The sequence below is a fragment of the Ascidiella aspersa genome, chromosome 8 (assembly GCF_963924565.1).
Source record: "Ascidiella aspersa chromosome 8, kaAscAspe10.2, whole genome shotgun sequence".
In the NCBI taxonomy this organism is placed as follows: domain Eukaryota; kingdom Metazoa; phylum Chordata; class Ascidiacea; order Phlebobranchia; family Ascidiidae; genus Ascidiella; species Ascidiella aspersa.
This window is the reverse complement of record NC_139454.1, coordinates 4,643,800-4,660,683: the sequence shown is the minus strand read 5'-3', so window position 1 is coordinate 4,660,683 and position 16,884 is coordinate 4,643,800. Positions and strand designations below refer to the sequence as shown.

Genomic DNA, 16,884 nt, shown 5'->3' with positions numbered 1-16,884 from the left:
ACCCCGCGTACACAGCAAAAATTCCTCCAATTTTGGAGTTTTTTTCATGACCCCGCGTACACGACAAAAACTGGTCAAATTTTGGACTTTTTTCATGACCCCGCGTACATGACCAAAAATGGTAAAATTTAAGACTTTTTTAAGACCCCATGTACACGACCAAAATGGTCCAATTTTGGAGTTTTTTCATGACCCCGCGTACACGACAAAAACTGGTCAAATTTTGGACTTTTTTCATGACCCGCGTACACAACAAAAAATGATTGAATTTTGGACTTTTTTTCATGACCGCGCGTACACAGCAAAAAATCCTCCAATTTTGGAGTTTTTTTCATGACCCCGCGTACACGACAAAAACTGGTCAAATTTTGGACTTTTTCATGACCCCGCGTACATGACCAAAAATGGTAAAATTTAAGACTTTTTTAAGACCCCATGTACACGACCAAGAATGGTCCAATTTTGGAGTTTTTTCATGACCCCGCGTACCACAACAAAAACTGGTCAAATTTTGGACTTTTTTCATGACCCCGCGTACACAACAAAAAATGATTGAATTTGGACTTTTTTCATGACCCCGCGTACACAGCAAAAAATCCTCCAATTTTGGAGTTTTTTTTCATGACCCCGCGTACACGACAAAAACTGGTCAAATTTTGGACTTTTTCATGACCCCGCGTACACAACAAAAAATGGTTGAATTTTGGACTTTTTTCATGACCCCGCGTACACAGCAAAAATCCTCCAATTTTGGAGTTTTTTTCATGACCCCGCGTACACGACAAAAACTGGTCAAATTTTGGACTTTTTTCATGACCCCGCGTACACGACCAAAAATGTTCAAATTTTAGGAGTTTTTTCACGACCCCGCGTACACGACAAAAACTGGTCAAATTTTGGACTTTTTTCATGACCCCGCGTACATAACCAAAAATGGTCAAATTTTGGACTTTTTTCATGACCCCGCGTACACGACAAAAAATGGGTTAAATTTTGGACTTTTTCATGACCCCGCGTACACGACAAAAAATGGTCAAATTTTGGACTTTTTTCAGGACCCCGCGTACATAACCAAAATGGTCAAATTTTGGACTTTTTCATGACCCCGCGTACACAACCAAAAATGGTCAAATTTTGGAGTTTTAAAATGGTCAAATTTTGGACTTTTTTCAGGACCCCGCGTACATAACCAAAAATGGTCAAATTTTGGACTTTTTTCATGACCCCGCGTACATAACCAAAAATGGTCAAATTTTGGACTTTTTCATGACCCGCGTACATGACTAAAAATGGTCAAATTTTGAACTTTTTTCATGACCCCGCGTACACGACAAAAATGGTTGAATTTTGGACTTTTTTCATGACCGCGCGTACACAGCAAAAAATCCTCCAATTTTGGACTTTTTTCATGACCCGCGTACACGACCAAAAATGGTCAAATTTTGGACTTTTTTCATGACCCCGCGTACACATCAAAAAATGGTCCAATTTTGGACTTTTTTCATGACCCCGCGTACACGACAAAAAATGGTCCTATTTAGGACTTTTTTCATGACCCCACGTACACGACAAAAAATGGTCCAATTTTGGAGTTTTTTCATGACCCCGCGTACACGACAAAAAATCCTCCAATTTTGGAGTTTTTTCATGACCCCGCGTACACGACAAAAAAATGATTGAATTTTGGACTTTTTTCATGACCCCCCGTACACAGCAAAAAATCCTCCAATTTTGGAGTTTTTTCATGACCCCGCGTACACGACAAAAACTGGTCAAATTTTGGACTTTTTTCATGACCCCGCGTACACAACAAAAAATGGTTGAATTTTGGACTTTTTTCATGACCCCGCGTACACAGCAAAAAATCCTCCAATTTGGAGTTTTTTCATGACCCCGCGTACACGACAAAAACTGGTCAAATTTTGGACTTTTTTCATGACCCCGCGTACACGACCAAAAATGTTCAAATTTAGGAGTTTTTTCACGACCCCGCGTACACGACAAAAACTGGTCAAATTTTGAACTTTTTTCATGACCCCGCGTACATAACCAAAAATGGTCAAATTTTGGACTTTTTTCATGACCCCGCGTACATAACCAAAAATGGTCAAATTTTGGACTTTTTTCATGACCCGCGTACACAACAAAAAATGGTCAAATTTTGGACTTTTCTCATGACCCCGCGTACATGACCAAAAATGGTCAAATTTTGGACTTTTTTCATGACCCCGCGTACACGACAAAAATGGTTGAATTTTGGACTTTTCTCAGGACCCCGCGTACACGACAAAAAATAGTCAAATTTTGGCTTTTTTCATGACCCCGCGTACATGACCAAAAATGGTCAAATTTTGGACTTTTTTCATGACCCCGCGTACACAACAAAAAATGGTTGAATTTTGGACTTTTTCATGACCCCGCGTACACAGCAAAAAATCCTCCAATTTTGGAGTTTTTTTTCATGACCCCGCGTACACGACAAAACTGGTCAAATTTTAGACTTTTTTCATGACACCGCGTACACGACCAAAAATGTTCAAATTTAGGGAGTTTTTTCACGACCCGCGTACACGACAAAAACTGGTCAAATTTTGAACTTTTTTCATGACCCGCGTACATAACCAAAATGGTCAAATTTTTGGACTTTTTTCATGACCCCGCGTACATAACCAAAAATGGTCAAATTTTGGACTTTTTTCATGACCCCGCGTACACAACAAAAAATGGTCAAATTTTGGACTTTTCTCATGACCCCGCGTACATGACCAAAAATTGGTCAAATTTTGGACTTTTTTCATGACCCGCGTACACGACAAAAAATGGTTGAATTTTAGACTTTCTCAGGACCCCGCGTACACGACAAAAAAATAGTCAAATTTTGGCTTTTTTCATGACCCTGCGTACATGACCAAAAATGGTCAAATTTTCGACTTTTTTCATGACCCCGCGTACACAACCAAAAATGGTCAAATTTTGGAGTTTTTTCATGACCCCGCGTACACGACAAAAAATCCTCCAATTTTGGAGTTTTTTCATGACCCCGTGTACACGACAAAAAATGGTTGAATTTTGGACTTTTTCAGGACCCCGCGTACACGACAAAAACTGGTCCAATTTTGGACTTTTTTCATGACCCCGCGTACACAACTAAAAATCCTCCAATTTTGGGACTTTTGGGAAATCCTCCAATTTTGGGACTTTATCCATGACCCCGCGTACATGACTAAAAATGGTCAAATTTTGAACTTTTTTCATGACCCCGCGTACACGACAAAAAATGGTTGAATTTTGGACTTTTTTCATGACCGCGCGTACACAGCAAAAAATCCTCCAATTTTGGAGTTTTTTTCATGACCCCGCGTACACGACAAAAACTGGTCAAATTAGGACTTTTTTAGACCCCATGTACACGACCAAAAATGGTCCAATTTTGACTTTTTCCATGACCCCGCGTACACGACAAAAACTGGTCAAATTTTGGACTTTTTTCATGACCCCGCGTACACGTCAAAATATGGTCCTATTTAGGACTTTTTCATGACCCCGCGTACACGACAAAAAATGGTCAAATTTTGGACTTTTTTCATGACCCCGCGTACACAGCAAAAAATACTCCAATTTTGGAGTTTTTTTATGACCCCGCGTACACAACAAAAAATGGTTGAATTTTACACGACAAGAAATAGTAAAATTTTGGCTTTTTTCATGACCCCGCGTACATGACCAAAAAGGGTCAAATTTTGGACTTTTTTCATGACCCCGCGTACACGTCAAAAAATGGTCCTTTTTAGGACTTTTTTCATGACCCGCGTACACGACAAAAAATAGTTAAATTTTGGACTTTTTTCATGACCCCGCGTACACGACAAAAAATAGTTAAATTTTGGACTTTTTTCATGACCCCGCGTACACGACAAAAAATCCTCCAATTTTGGAGTTTTTTCATGACCCCGCGTACACGACAAAAACTGGTCAAATTTTTGACTTTTTTCATGACCCCGCATACACGACAAAAAATAGTCAAATTTTGGCTTTTTTCATGACCCCGCGTACACGACAAAAACTGGTCAAATTTTGGACTTTTTTCATGACCCCGCGTACACGACAAAAAATAGTCCAATTTTGGACTTTTTTCATGACCCCACGTACACGCCCAAAAATTGTCCAATTTTGGACTATTTTCATGACCCCGCGTACACGACAAAAATAAGTCAAATTTTGGCTATTTTCATGACCCCGCGTACATGACCAAAAATGGTCAAATTTTGGACTTTTTCCATGACCCCGCGTACACGACAAAAACTGGTCAAATTTTGGACTTTTTTCATGACCCCGCGTACATGACCAAAAATGGTCAAATTTTGGACTTTTTTCATGACCCCGCGTACACAACAAAAAATGGTTGAATTTTGGACTTTTTTCATGACCCCGCGTACACGACCAAAAATTGTCCAATTTAGGACTATTTTCATGACCCCGCGTACACGACAAAAAATCCTCCAATTTTGGAGTTTTTTCATGACCCCGTGTACACGACCAAAAATGGTCCAATTTTGGACTTTTTTCATGACCCCGCGTACACGACCAAAAATGGTCAAATTTAGGAGTTTTTTTCACGACCCCGCGTACACGACAAAAAATGGTCAAATTTTGGAGTTTTTTCATGACCCCGCGTACACGACAAAAAATGGTCAAATTTTGGAGTTTTTTCATGACCCCGCCTACACGACAAAAAGTCCTCCAATTTTGGATTTTTTTCATGACCCCGCGTACACGTCAAAAAATGGTCAAGTTTTGGCTTTTTTCATTACCCCGCGTACACGATCAAAAATTGTCCAATTTTGGACTTTTTTCATGACCCCGCAGCGTACACAGCAAAAAATCCTCCAATTTTGGAGTTTTTTTCATGACCCCGCGTACACAACAAAAAATGGTCCAATTTGGGACTTTTTCCATGACCCCGCGTACACGACAAAAACTGGTCAAATTTTGGACTTTTTTCATGACCCCGCGTACACATCAAAAAATCTTCCAATTTGGGATTTTTTTCATGACCCCGCGTACACGTCAAAAAATGGTCCTATTTAGGACTTTTTTCATGACCCCGCGTACACGACAAAAAATGGTCAAATTTTGGACTTTTTTCATAACCCCGCGTACACAGCAAAAAATACTCCAATTTTGGAGTTTTTTTATGACCCCGCGTACACTACAAAAAATGGTTGAATTTTACACGACAAAAAATAGTCAAATTTTGGCTTTTTTCATGACCCCGCGTACATGACCAAAAATGGTCAAATTTTGGACTTTTTTCATGACCCCGCGTACACGACAAAAAATAGTTAAATTTTGGACTTTTTTCATGACCCCGCGTACACGACCAAAAATGGTCAAATTTTGGAGTTTTTTCATGACCCCGCGTACACGACAAAAAATCCTCCAATTTTGGAGTTTTTTCATGACCCCGTGTACACGACCAAAAATGGTCCAATTTTGGAGTTTTTTCAGGACCCATCGCGTACACGACAAAAAATATTCAAATTTTGGCTTTTTCCATGACCCCGCGTACACGACCAAAAATTGTCCAATTTTGGACTTTTTTCATGACCCCGCATACACGACCAAAAATGGTAAAATTTTGGAGTTTTTTCATGACCCCGCGTACACGACAAAAACTGGTCAAATTTTGGACTTTTTTCATGACCCCGCGTACACGACAAAAAATAGTCCAATTTTGGACTTTTTTCATGACCCCACGTACACGACCAAAAATTGTCCAATTTTGGATTTTTTTCATGACCCCGCGTACACGTCAAAAAATTGTCAAATTTTGGACTTTTTTCATGACCCCGCGTACACGACAAAAATAGTCAAATTTTCGCTTTTTTATGACCCCGCGTACACGTCAAAAAATGGTCCAATTTAGGACTTTTTTCATGACCCCGCGTACACGACAAAAAATAGTCAAATTTTGGATTTTTTACATGACCCCGCCTACTCGTCAAAAAATGGTCCAATTTTGGACTTTTTTCAGGACCCCGCGTACACATCAAAAAATGGTCCAATTTTGGATTTTTTTCATGACCCCGCGTACACGACAAAAAATAGTCAAATTTTCGCTTTTTTATGACCCCGCGTACACGACAAAAAATTGTCAAATTTTGGACTTTTTTCATGACCCCGCGTACATGACCAAAAATTGTCAAATTTTGGACTTTTTTCATGACCCCGCGTATACAACAAAAAATGGTCCAATTTTGGACTCTTTTCAGGACCCCGCGTACACATCAAAAAATGGTCCAATTTTGGATTTTTTTCATGACCCTGCGTACACGTCAAAAAATGGTCAAATTTTGGACTTTTTCCATGACCCCGCGTACACGACAAAAAATAGTCAAATTTTCGCTTTTTTATGACCCCGCGTACACGACAAAAAATTGTCAAATTTTGGACTTTTTTCATGACCCCGTGTACATGACCAAAAATTGTCAAATTTTGGACTTTTTTCATGACCCCGCGTATACGACAAAAAATGGTCCAATTTTGGAGTTTATCATGACCCCGCGTACACGACAAAAAAAGGTCAATTTTTTTACTTTTTCCATGACCCCGCGTACACAACAAAAAATGATCCAATTTTGGATTTTTTTCATGACCGCGTACACAACCAAAAATGGTCCAATTTTGGATTTTTTTTATGACCCCGCGAACACGACAAAAAATAGTCAAATTTTGGCTTTTTTCATGACCCCGCGTACACGACCAAAAATGGTAAAATTTTGGTGTTTTTTCATGACCCATCGCACTCGACAAAAACTGGTAGAATTTTGGACTTTTTTCATGACCCCGCGTACACGACCAAAACTGGTCCAATTTAGGACTCCGCGTACACGACAAAAAATGGTCCAATTTTGGATTTTTTTCATGACCCCGCGTACACGACCAAAAATGGTCAAATTTTGGACTTTTTTCATGACCCCGCGTGCACGACAAAAAATGGTCAAATTATGGACAAAAAATGTACATGACAAAAAAAGTTTTTCATAACCCCGTGCATGTTTTTTTTTCATCACTGCGTACATGTTAAACAGAATAATAAGACTAGTTGAAGAGTGTCTGAAACAAAAAATTAATTTTTGAGAAACATCATTGGCCTACCATATACCTTATTATTGTTCCATAACATAGGAAATGTATGTCTTAACTAAATGAAAACACAGTTAAGTTATGATCATTTGTTAGGTGAACGAAGAAATGGAACAAATTGTGAAAGAACACGGAGTCAATTCGTTCAAGATGTACATGGCATACAAGGATTATGTTATGGTGGGGGATTATGAAATGTACCACACTTGCAGAAGATCTCGTGAGCTTGGCGCTATTGCCCTTGTCCATGCAGAAGATGGGGAAATGATTTCGCTGGTTAGTTGGTTAAGAAATTCATTTTTTTAACACCGCGGATCCTTTTATGTTTCACTGATGTTTAAAATTTTGTTTTGGGCGAAAACAACGGAAAAGTGCCAACATTTAGTCAAGTTTATAACTTTAAGTTGTCAGATAAAACTCTTTTTTTAAACATTTTTTTTGTTTTACCACAAAATATTGCATTTGTTTAAAAAGTTGGTTTATTAAAAATATGATCCTTTGTTTTTGATTTGTTAAATCTTTAAGTTTCTGTTCCACTGCTTTTTAAATTGTGTCCCGAGGAAAATTTACCAAAAATACCCACATTTGTTCAACTTATTTTGGTATTTTATAACACTGTGGGTCCATAAAGTTTCTAATACACTGCATTAAAACTGTGTTGTGGAAGTAAATACCCAAACAACTATGTCATTGTATCAAAATTTACACTTTACATTGTTAGATACTGAAACATCCACACACATATTTGTAGAACTGCGAAGTCGCACTGACACATGGTAACAGCATACATGGTACACTGAGCTTTCAGAGGGCTAACCTTTAGGGTTTATATTGAGTTTGATTTAATGCTATTCTAAGGCTACTTGGTAACTGCGGTTGAGCCCTTCATAATTCATACTGACTGACGTTAAAGGCTCAATTCATAGTACACAGGAAGATTTTAGATGGGCTAAATAAAATTAGTTGACCAATTAAGGATTTAGTGCAAGCAAGGCCAAGACAGAAAACCAACTAACTTATTAACTTGTTTTTCTAGCCCTGCCTTGCTTGTAAAAAATCTTTATGAAATTCTATTTATGAACAACTGAAACAACTGAAAATATTTTTTTTCGTTTTTCAAAAAAATCATGCAAACCATAACTTTTTTTTCATCTTTATGTAGGAGCAAAACAGAATGCTTGACCTTGGCGTGACGGGTCCTGAAGGTCACGAAATGTGTCGTCCTGAGGAAGTCGAAGCAGCGGCGACCGCTCATGCGTGCATGATCGCAAACAGGGTAAATACAAAAGTATCAGTCGACCCCGGGTATTTAATTGAAAAGAGCAATACCATTTTCGACTCAAGTCGAGGTACTTTGTCGAAAAAATGTAAAGTCAAGTCATTTAAAAACTGTGACTTAAATGCACTTAAGCATTGGATTTACATGACAGCCATATATTTTTGAGGTCTGTTCAAGTTCAGCAGTCGCGAAGCGGTCACATAACCCTAGTAGCAATGGTGCAAGTTTTTTGTAAAGGTAACATAATATACAGATTAAAATAGAAAAAGCCTGAATGAGCGGATACTTTTGGAATCATTATCACCTTTCATGGATTTTACATGCTTTGTTTTTAATCTATTTAACTGGAAAACATAACTGGGAAAAATAATAAACAATTTGCAGTTTTATCTCTCCAAAATTTAAGAATTGCACTCCCAAGAAGTAAAACATACTATTGTAATCTAAAAGGGATGCATTTTATATGTTTTTTCACCATAAAAATTTGACAAACTTAAAGTTACGTGACGTTTTTGTCCCTAACTTTTTAAAATAGAATTCATTTTCTTTATTGACATTCTTATAAGCTATTATTCCTTGTTCACTATTGAAAGATTTAAAACAATGGTTTGAAGATTAAAAGTTTAAAACTATTAGTTTAATCAAATAAATTTAGCCTAGAATTACATTTAGGTAACTCCTAACGAAATGTTGTTATGTTCCAGACCAACTGCCCGCTTTATGTCGTTCACGTTATGAGCAAAAGTTCAGCTGATGTCATCGTTAGAGCTCAACAGAGAGGTAGCAATTGGTTGATGCTAGTTGCTTCAGTGTTAAACAGTGTTATGTGATAAATGAATAATCACAAATTAACTTTTTTGTAGCATAGCCAATTTAGCAAATTTTCTAAATACATCTATATTCAAATAATGTAATATTAACATCTTAAAAATCCCAGGATCACATAGTATATTATCAAGTTTAAATGTTTTCTGTTTTACCATACAGTTATACCACTTAAAATAGACGTTACAACTACAGTACTATAATTGTTTTTTTACACTGACATAATAAAAAAAAATTGTCATCAAATTTAAAAATTCGGTTCTAAAAATAAAACTTGGTGTCTTAAAAGTAATAAATCCTGACTTGGTTTTGTGTTTTTTAAGGCAATGTTGTGTTTGGTGAGCCGATAGCGGCCGGCCTCGGAACTGATGGAACCAACTACTGGCACAAATGTTGGCGCCACGCTGCCGGACACGTCATGGGTCCCCCCTTACGACCTGACCCAACCACCCCTCAGTATCTCATGAAACTACTCGCAAGGTTTGCTAAAAAAATTGAAAAAAATTAGAAAAAGTAAAAATATTTTAATATAATTTTTTTTTTACTTTAATTTAAATTATTTCATGAAACTAAAAAAGTTTTGAAAAATGAGCAAATAAAATCTGTCATTTTGGATTGATTTATTGTTTAATTTTTCAGTTAAATACTTATTTTAAGTATCCCATGAAACTACTCACAAGGTTCGCTAAAAAATGTTGATTTTTAATTAGCAAAAGTAAAAATATTTTAAATTATCAATTTTTTTTTAGTGAAATACCTTTTTTTAATATTATCTTTTTAAACGCTGTTATTTTGCGACTGTTATTTTGTAGTTTTTGTTTTTACCCACTTTAGAAATACTACTGTTAAAAATGCGGGATATTCATAAAAAAATAATCTTGCTTGCTTATCTAACTATTTACTGAAATGTGAATGACAATTATTTTTAATTTCCAGCGGAAATCTCGAATGCACTGGAACTGACAACTGCACGTTCAGCACCAACCAGAAAGCCCTTGGTAAAGATGATTTCACAAAGATTCCAAACGGAATCAACGGAGTTGAAGACAGAATGTCTGTCGTTTGGGAGGTGATAAAAGTTATAATTAATATATCCTATATAGACAGTGGTTCTCAAACTTTTTTCTTTCGTGGCCCATTAACGTTGCAAAAAAATTCTGTTGCCCAATGATTTTAAGAAATAAAATAATAAAATACTGTAAAATAGGATTAGAACAAAACACAGCAGAACATATTTCAAAATAGATTATTTATTCAACCGTGCATTAGTGAGATACTTGCGGCTGAACAATAAATCTACATTCCTTTTCAATTCCTCCCCAAGCCATTATTCCTGTAAAATTAAATATAATGACACAAATGAAACTAAATCTAGCTTTTTTAAATTGGTCTGTGGCCCACCTCAAATGTTATTATGGCCCACCAGTGAGCCATGGCCCACTGGTTGAGAACCGTTGCTATAGTACACCATCACAGACCACCGAATCTGCCGATCAATGATGCAAGCAAGACAGGCTAGAAAAAAATAAAAACAACTAGGTAGCAGTGAGATTGGAACTCACAACCTCTGCCGTACAGGGACCGTCGCTCTACCAACTGAGCTATACAAACTGGATGGGAGCGGGTCTAGAAACACGTTAGATCACAGTTTTTTAACACATATTAATTATTATGAAAGCATATTGCTAATAAAGACCTTAAACATAATTGAAAAATTTTAGGCTAATTTAATGAAATACATATTTTTCTTCCATTTTATATAAGTTAGTTACGGATGGCAATATATTTAAAAACAAAACGTCTTGTGTGAAAAAATGTGGTAAATTAACACTAAATAGAACATGATTTTCCTGGCGTTTTAATACCTTTGCTTAGTGTGCAAAGCAACGTGATACATTTGTATGAAATAACTTCACAGAAAGGGGTGACAACTGGAATTTTGGACGAGAACAAGTTCGTTGCTGTTACGAGCACAAACGCTGCCAAGATTTTCAACATGTACCCCCAAAAGGGGGTGATAGCCCCTGGTTCCGACGCCGATATCATCGTGTGGGACCCAGAAGCAACAAGGTAAAAGTAATATTAAAAATTCCTGCGTTCTTTTTGTTAAACGGTAGAAGTATGACTGACAGTAATAGAGCAAATTAATTGTATAGAACTAATTTTGCAAGTACATAATAAACCAAAATATCATTAGGCCAGAAAATAAGAAAATTGTACTGTTGTTTTTTTTAGTTTTAGTTGATACGAAGTTTGATTAAACTCTAGTTAAAAAGTTTTCTGGTCGGTTTATTCCATTTTCTGGTGGCCATTTTTCAAAGTGGATGCCCCAGCAAAATAACTTGTCTTTCATGTTTTTAAGGTTCGAACTCTATCTTAGCATATTAAGTTAATTAGGGATGTACAATGCCGGAAAATATTCTGAAATTTAGGACAGAAAGGGTCGCAATCCTTTTTAATACCAAATAACACGATAAGTTTAACATTTCTCATACAAGCAAAATAGATAAAATTTAACATTCGAAGACGTTTTTTCCAGGTTATAAGACCAAATTTTGCTTTAGCGATACAAAAAGTTTTAGTGACCTGCAGTTGTTAACATAATGTTTTTCAAAAAAATTAAGGTTGAATTGGAAGGATACATCATGACTGAAATGCTTTTATTCAATTTGCTATCGTATCGTCTCCGATGTCACCCTAGTACAGTGGTTCTTAACCTTAGGTAACCTGTCGAACCCCTATGTTATTCTGCAAGCGTTCGTCGAACCCCAAATTTTCGCTCAGTATTCGTTTCTTCCTCCTAGCAGCTGAAACTGGGCATTTTCAAATTATAAACTTGCATTTATATAGGTTGAATTGGCTAAACTTTCAGTTTATAACGTTAAATGCTACCTTGACACATAAAAGTGATACGAATTTAGCTTGAAATAACAGAATTCATGTTTCAGAGGACGTTCTCGCCGAACCCTTGAAACAGCTGCGTCGAACTCCAAGGGTTAAGAACCACTGCCCTAGTATCAAACCTTTATTATAGTTTATTATCAGATTAGCACTGATACCAATGAAGTATCGGACAAGTAAAGATAATATCTTAGTACCGGAGGAGTACTACTTGGCATCTGGTATCGACTTTGCTCCAAAATTTTTTGACATAAAAAGTTACAACATCTCATAATTGTTTTTAATGTTTTCAGAACGATTTCTGCGTCGACCCACCACCAAGCTGTCGACTTTAACATCTTCGAGGGAATGATTTGCCACGGCGTCACTCTATGCACCATCAGTAGGGGAAAGGTCGTCTACCAAAACGGAAAGTTCACAGTTTCCGCCGGAGATGGAAAATACGTGCCAAGGTTGGTTTTCAACCGAGATTTTCGCATTTAAATCTACGCCAGTGCTTCCCAACCTTATATGGCTTACGGCAGGTCCTTGATCAAATAAATAGATTGTGGCTCCCATACTTAAATTTATTAAAGTAGTTTTGCTGTAAAGCCACAAACGTGGAACAATACTAATCATCTCTGAATAATGTAATAACTTAAATTTTAATTTAATGTACTCTAATCGTGTACTAGTTTTTAAGACTTATTGAGCATAAATTAAATTTCTAAAGATTCCCAATTAACTCTTAGCAGACGTACGCATTAGAAATGCCACTCTAGGCTAGGGTGCCGCGCTAACAGGCTTTTAAAAATAGCAATACTAAAGATTAAACAAAGATAAACTATATTCTAAAACGTAACAACCATATTGTTCGCGTGCAGTACATAAATATATATATATATATAAACTGTAAATACTTGCTAAATAATGTCTGCGAACGATATCTTCCTTACTTTGTAAAAGGTTGTAACCTATTTGTACGTTATTATTTCATTGTAACATTAATCGCTTATCACTTTGCAGAAAGCCGTTCAGCAAATATGTTTTCAATCGCATCAAAGTGAGAGAAGAGACTTTGAAGCCAATAGCTGTTGAGAGAGAACCCTACACTGGTAAGCAGACTGTAAATTGCAAAGGTGGAATATCCACGTATTATGGGTATGTGCATAGGCGCCCAACGTGGGTGTGCAGAGCGTTTTTCGACTCTCTCAATTTTTACCGGACGTCAAAACGTTCCAGAATTTGACCAAGTTACGTGCGGTATTAGTGTATAAAATAAATTTATCTAGCTCAATTTTACTCACCAAAAGTGTTTAAACCTTTTCCTGAATTACCACGTAGGTGCGAGCCCATTGAACCCCCAAACTATACATTTTAATTTTACAAAAATTCAATATTTTTTGATAATAATTATTTTTTCATTGGTTAGAAAAAAAGCCCTGGAATTTTTAATGTTCGGCGCCTTTGGGTGTGTAAGTTATATGACCCTTGTGAGTGGATTGCTGATTTTTCATCCGATTTTATTTACGTAAAAGGGTGAAATACAGGCTGTAGAGTCTGTGGCAGGAATCGGGAATCGACGAAATCGGCACATTTGACCGGAGTTGGACTCGGGAGTCGAACTCCGGTTGTTTTCAACCGACTTCACAGCCTTAGTTGTCGAAATGCCGAAAGCAAAGTTGTGCTATTATTGTTTCTTGGCGTACTTTACCGATGCGCCAGCGTAGTTTAGTTGGTAGCGCGACGGTCCCGGTTTAGCCGGAGATCGTGAGTTCGAACCTCACCACAGTCTAGTTTTACGAACATGATACAACTAGCAATGGCACCATGGTCGTTTCTCGACTTGTCTCCATTGAACCTGTCTAGCTTATTTAATTGAGCGGCGATCCAGATATGACTGAAGTCGTGAGTTCGAACCTCACCACAGGCTGTAGTTTGTCTAGCTTTCTTTCCTTAATTAATTTAGTACCGGATCGACTCGCCTAATAGTATCGACGAGTTCCGATACTACCACTTGGCATTAGGTATCGCTTCCCATCCAATATAGTAGATATTGTCTTATATTCCTAATGAGTATATTTTTTTTTGTATGTGTAACTGTAACTGGCCAATTTAATGACCAAGTGAACAATGCCTGCCAGGTCCTGTTTACAAGTCACCGGATACACCGAGCAAACCAAGTGGAACAAACCTTCACCACACCAGCTCCATCAACACTTCAGGTGACTTTTGGAGTTTCTATTAGTGTTACTATTTTAATTAATCTTTGTGAATGGCCGTTTTTATCTAATTCTACATAGATTAATCAGCTGGCACTATGTAAAGAAAAAAAAAAAAAATGATTTGTAAAGGCAAATTGTATTGAATTCTCGACAAGCCTTTGCTCAACCATGCTATATCAGGTCAAAGTAATCTTTTAAAAAAACGATATGCGTTCACTCGTATACAATGATTTTTTTTAAGTTTGTAACTGGTTTAGCATGGTTCGAGCTTGTGCCGTATAGTACGAGCTTTATAAAGCTTTTTTACAAAGTTTCTTCTATTAAAATAAATTAATTTTTTTTAGGAAATTAGGTTGTTTACAACTCGTGTAAAACAAACTCATTATACGCTTTTAAACAGCAGATAAAAATCAAATGCACAAAAACGTGCTTTATTCAGTCAAACATTTTTTTGCAAAATCGAACTATTGTCCAGGATTCTTTCAATCTTTAAATGTCTTCGATGGTCTTTTAATTGATTTGCAGTTAAAAAAAAACTTAAATAAACCCAATGCTTTTTAAAGTTCCGTTGTAAAATTTTACAAATTATCAATTTGTTTGGGTTGACCGTGGCAGTTTGTTTTCAAATTGTATTCAAAAAACGGCAAGTGATCAAATTTTATGTCGTTATAAACTAAAAAAATTAGTAATGCCATATTAGACGTTAAAAAGTTTATTATTTACAATTTGTTTTCGAAATATATTCGAAATCATTCTTGTATTCGAACTTAAAAAACCTAAAAAATGTAGTAATGATCAAGACGCTAAAAATTTATATTGTACCATTTGTTTTCACACTTACAGGTCAACATGTGAACTCTATGGCGCCTCCAGCACATACAACCACGAAGGTTCTAGCGCCACCCGGCGGACGATCGCAAATTCAGTTTTAAAATGCCGCGTCATCTGCGCACTAATCGTCTGCGCAACTAAATGCTGCTCTGTAATCATTTGCGCTTCTAGCTTATGCAAACTAATTCGCACGTCAAATTTTTTCCGAAACCTTTAATTTTTTGCGAACCGATTTTTTATGGGAAGTTTATTTATCTTTCTAGTTGAATATATCTTTCTAGAAAAAAGAAAAAATATCTTTCTAGTTGAATTTTTTCGTTCAATTGACGAAATTCGATATTTAGTCCACGATACAATAATATCGGAAGTACTTTTCTGTAATGATTGCTTCTCTCCCCTTGATTCGTCATCAATTGATGTTTTACAAGTTTCAAATTTTACACATGATTTATCCGAAGTATGCTATCGTCGTCATTTCATATAATTTTTTCTAACGTTTTTGGTTTTCATTATGACGTATTCCCTCTACTAGCGTCACTAATGACGTAATGTGTATAGTTTCATAGCTTTTCAGTTTGCGTGGTTGGCTTCATTATGTGAGTGTCATTGCTGTGTTTTCGTATACGAATTGCCTACCACTTTAATAGGAGTTCTCAAACTGGGGTCCGTAGAGCTCTTGGGGGTAGGTGGACCATTTTAGGGGGTCTCTGAACTCTAATTCAAATATTAGTGTATTTTATTAAAAAATACAATTCATTTCTGAAAAGAAAATATATTAACTTACAAAAAAGCGCTTTGGCAATTTTTTCTTGAATGTATTTCAATCTATTCATTAAATGTATTACTGCTGCTGTGTCTTAGTTATTAAAAAAACGGTAATCGGTTAAAAAAATACCAAGTCAGTTTGGGGCAAAAAATTGATATCGGTCGATCTCTTATTCAACTTAATATAAATATTTTCCACGGTCAACATGGTTGTATTGTGCCTTTACATTTGTGTATAATCATGTAATGCCCCTTTTTACCTTAAGGCGTGCTGTACACATTACATTCGTAACTCTATTCAAATAGTTTTATCGAATTGTTCGATTGTTGTTTTATCTGTAACCAACGCTTGCTTTAGTTTGCAATTTTCAATTCTGTGGCTTAGTTTCTGTAAAAGTTATTATTTACCGTGTTATGCGACACCAAATCTGCAAATCGAATTTCATATTTAAGATCACTATGCACGGATCTGTAATGTTTATTAACATTAAATTAATCAAAATTTAATGTAGTTTAAACTAAATTTTAATTTTCAAGTCACAAATAATGGTTTGTTCAGTATTTTTTAACCAAGTTAAAGTCATTTGTTATTTTGTTGACCATAGTATTTACCGTTTTGATTTCCAATTTACTAAAAAAATGTGAAGTAAATTTAAGTTTAGCTAAATTTTCTTTGAAAAGTCTTAGAATCCCTTCCAATTTATTATGTATAAACTGTGGCAACCCTGCAGTAAGTTTATATCATGGTATTGTGTATTAAATAGCTGGTAAAAAATATAGACTTTTTATTAAATACCTTGAAATGCTTTATCATGTAAGCAGAATGATGAATTATTATTTTTGGGTACACATCTATAAATTTACGTATCAACAAAAAAAGTAATCCATAAAAATGCGAATTTATGACTTTTTTACATCTGTACCCAATCGGTT

The 16,884-nt window shown here is 36.1% G+C and overlaps 1 protein-coding gene across 1 annotated transcript in view; it reads left to right on the top strand.

The window, feature by feature from the left end:
- LOC146135272 (dihydropyrimidinase-like) overlaps nt 1–16,001 on the top strand; it is a 25,049-nt gene extending 9,048 nt beyond the window's left edge. Inside the window, exons 4-13 of the mRNA XM_083395982.1 lie at nt 7,243–7,422; nt 8,309–8,422; nt 9,130–9,205; nt 9,574–9,730; nt 10,187–10,319; nt 11,169–11,320; nt 12,445–12,603; nt 13,157–13,245; nt 14,275–14,355; nt 15,199–16,001. Coding sequence (XP_083252108.1) covers nt 7,243–7,422; nt 8,309–8,422; nt 9,130–9,205; nt 9,574–9,730; nt 10,187–10,319; nt 11,169–11,320; nt 12,445–12,603; nt 13,157–13,245; nt 14,275–14,355; nt 15,199–15,287 — 1,230 coding nt within the window. The 3' untranslated portion in view covers nt 15,288–16,001. The remainder of the gene's footprint in view (nt 1–7,242; nt 7,423–8,308; nt 8,423–9,129; nt 9,206–9,573; nt 9,731–10,186; nt 10,320–11,168; nt 11,321–12,444; nt 12,604–13,156; nt 13,246–14,274; nt 14,356–15,198) is intronic.
- The last annotated feature ends 883 nt before the right edge of the window (nt 16,002–16,884 follow it).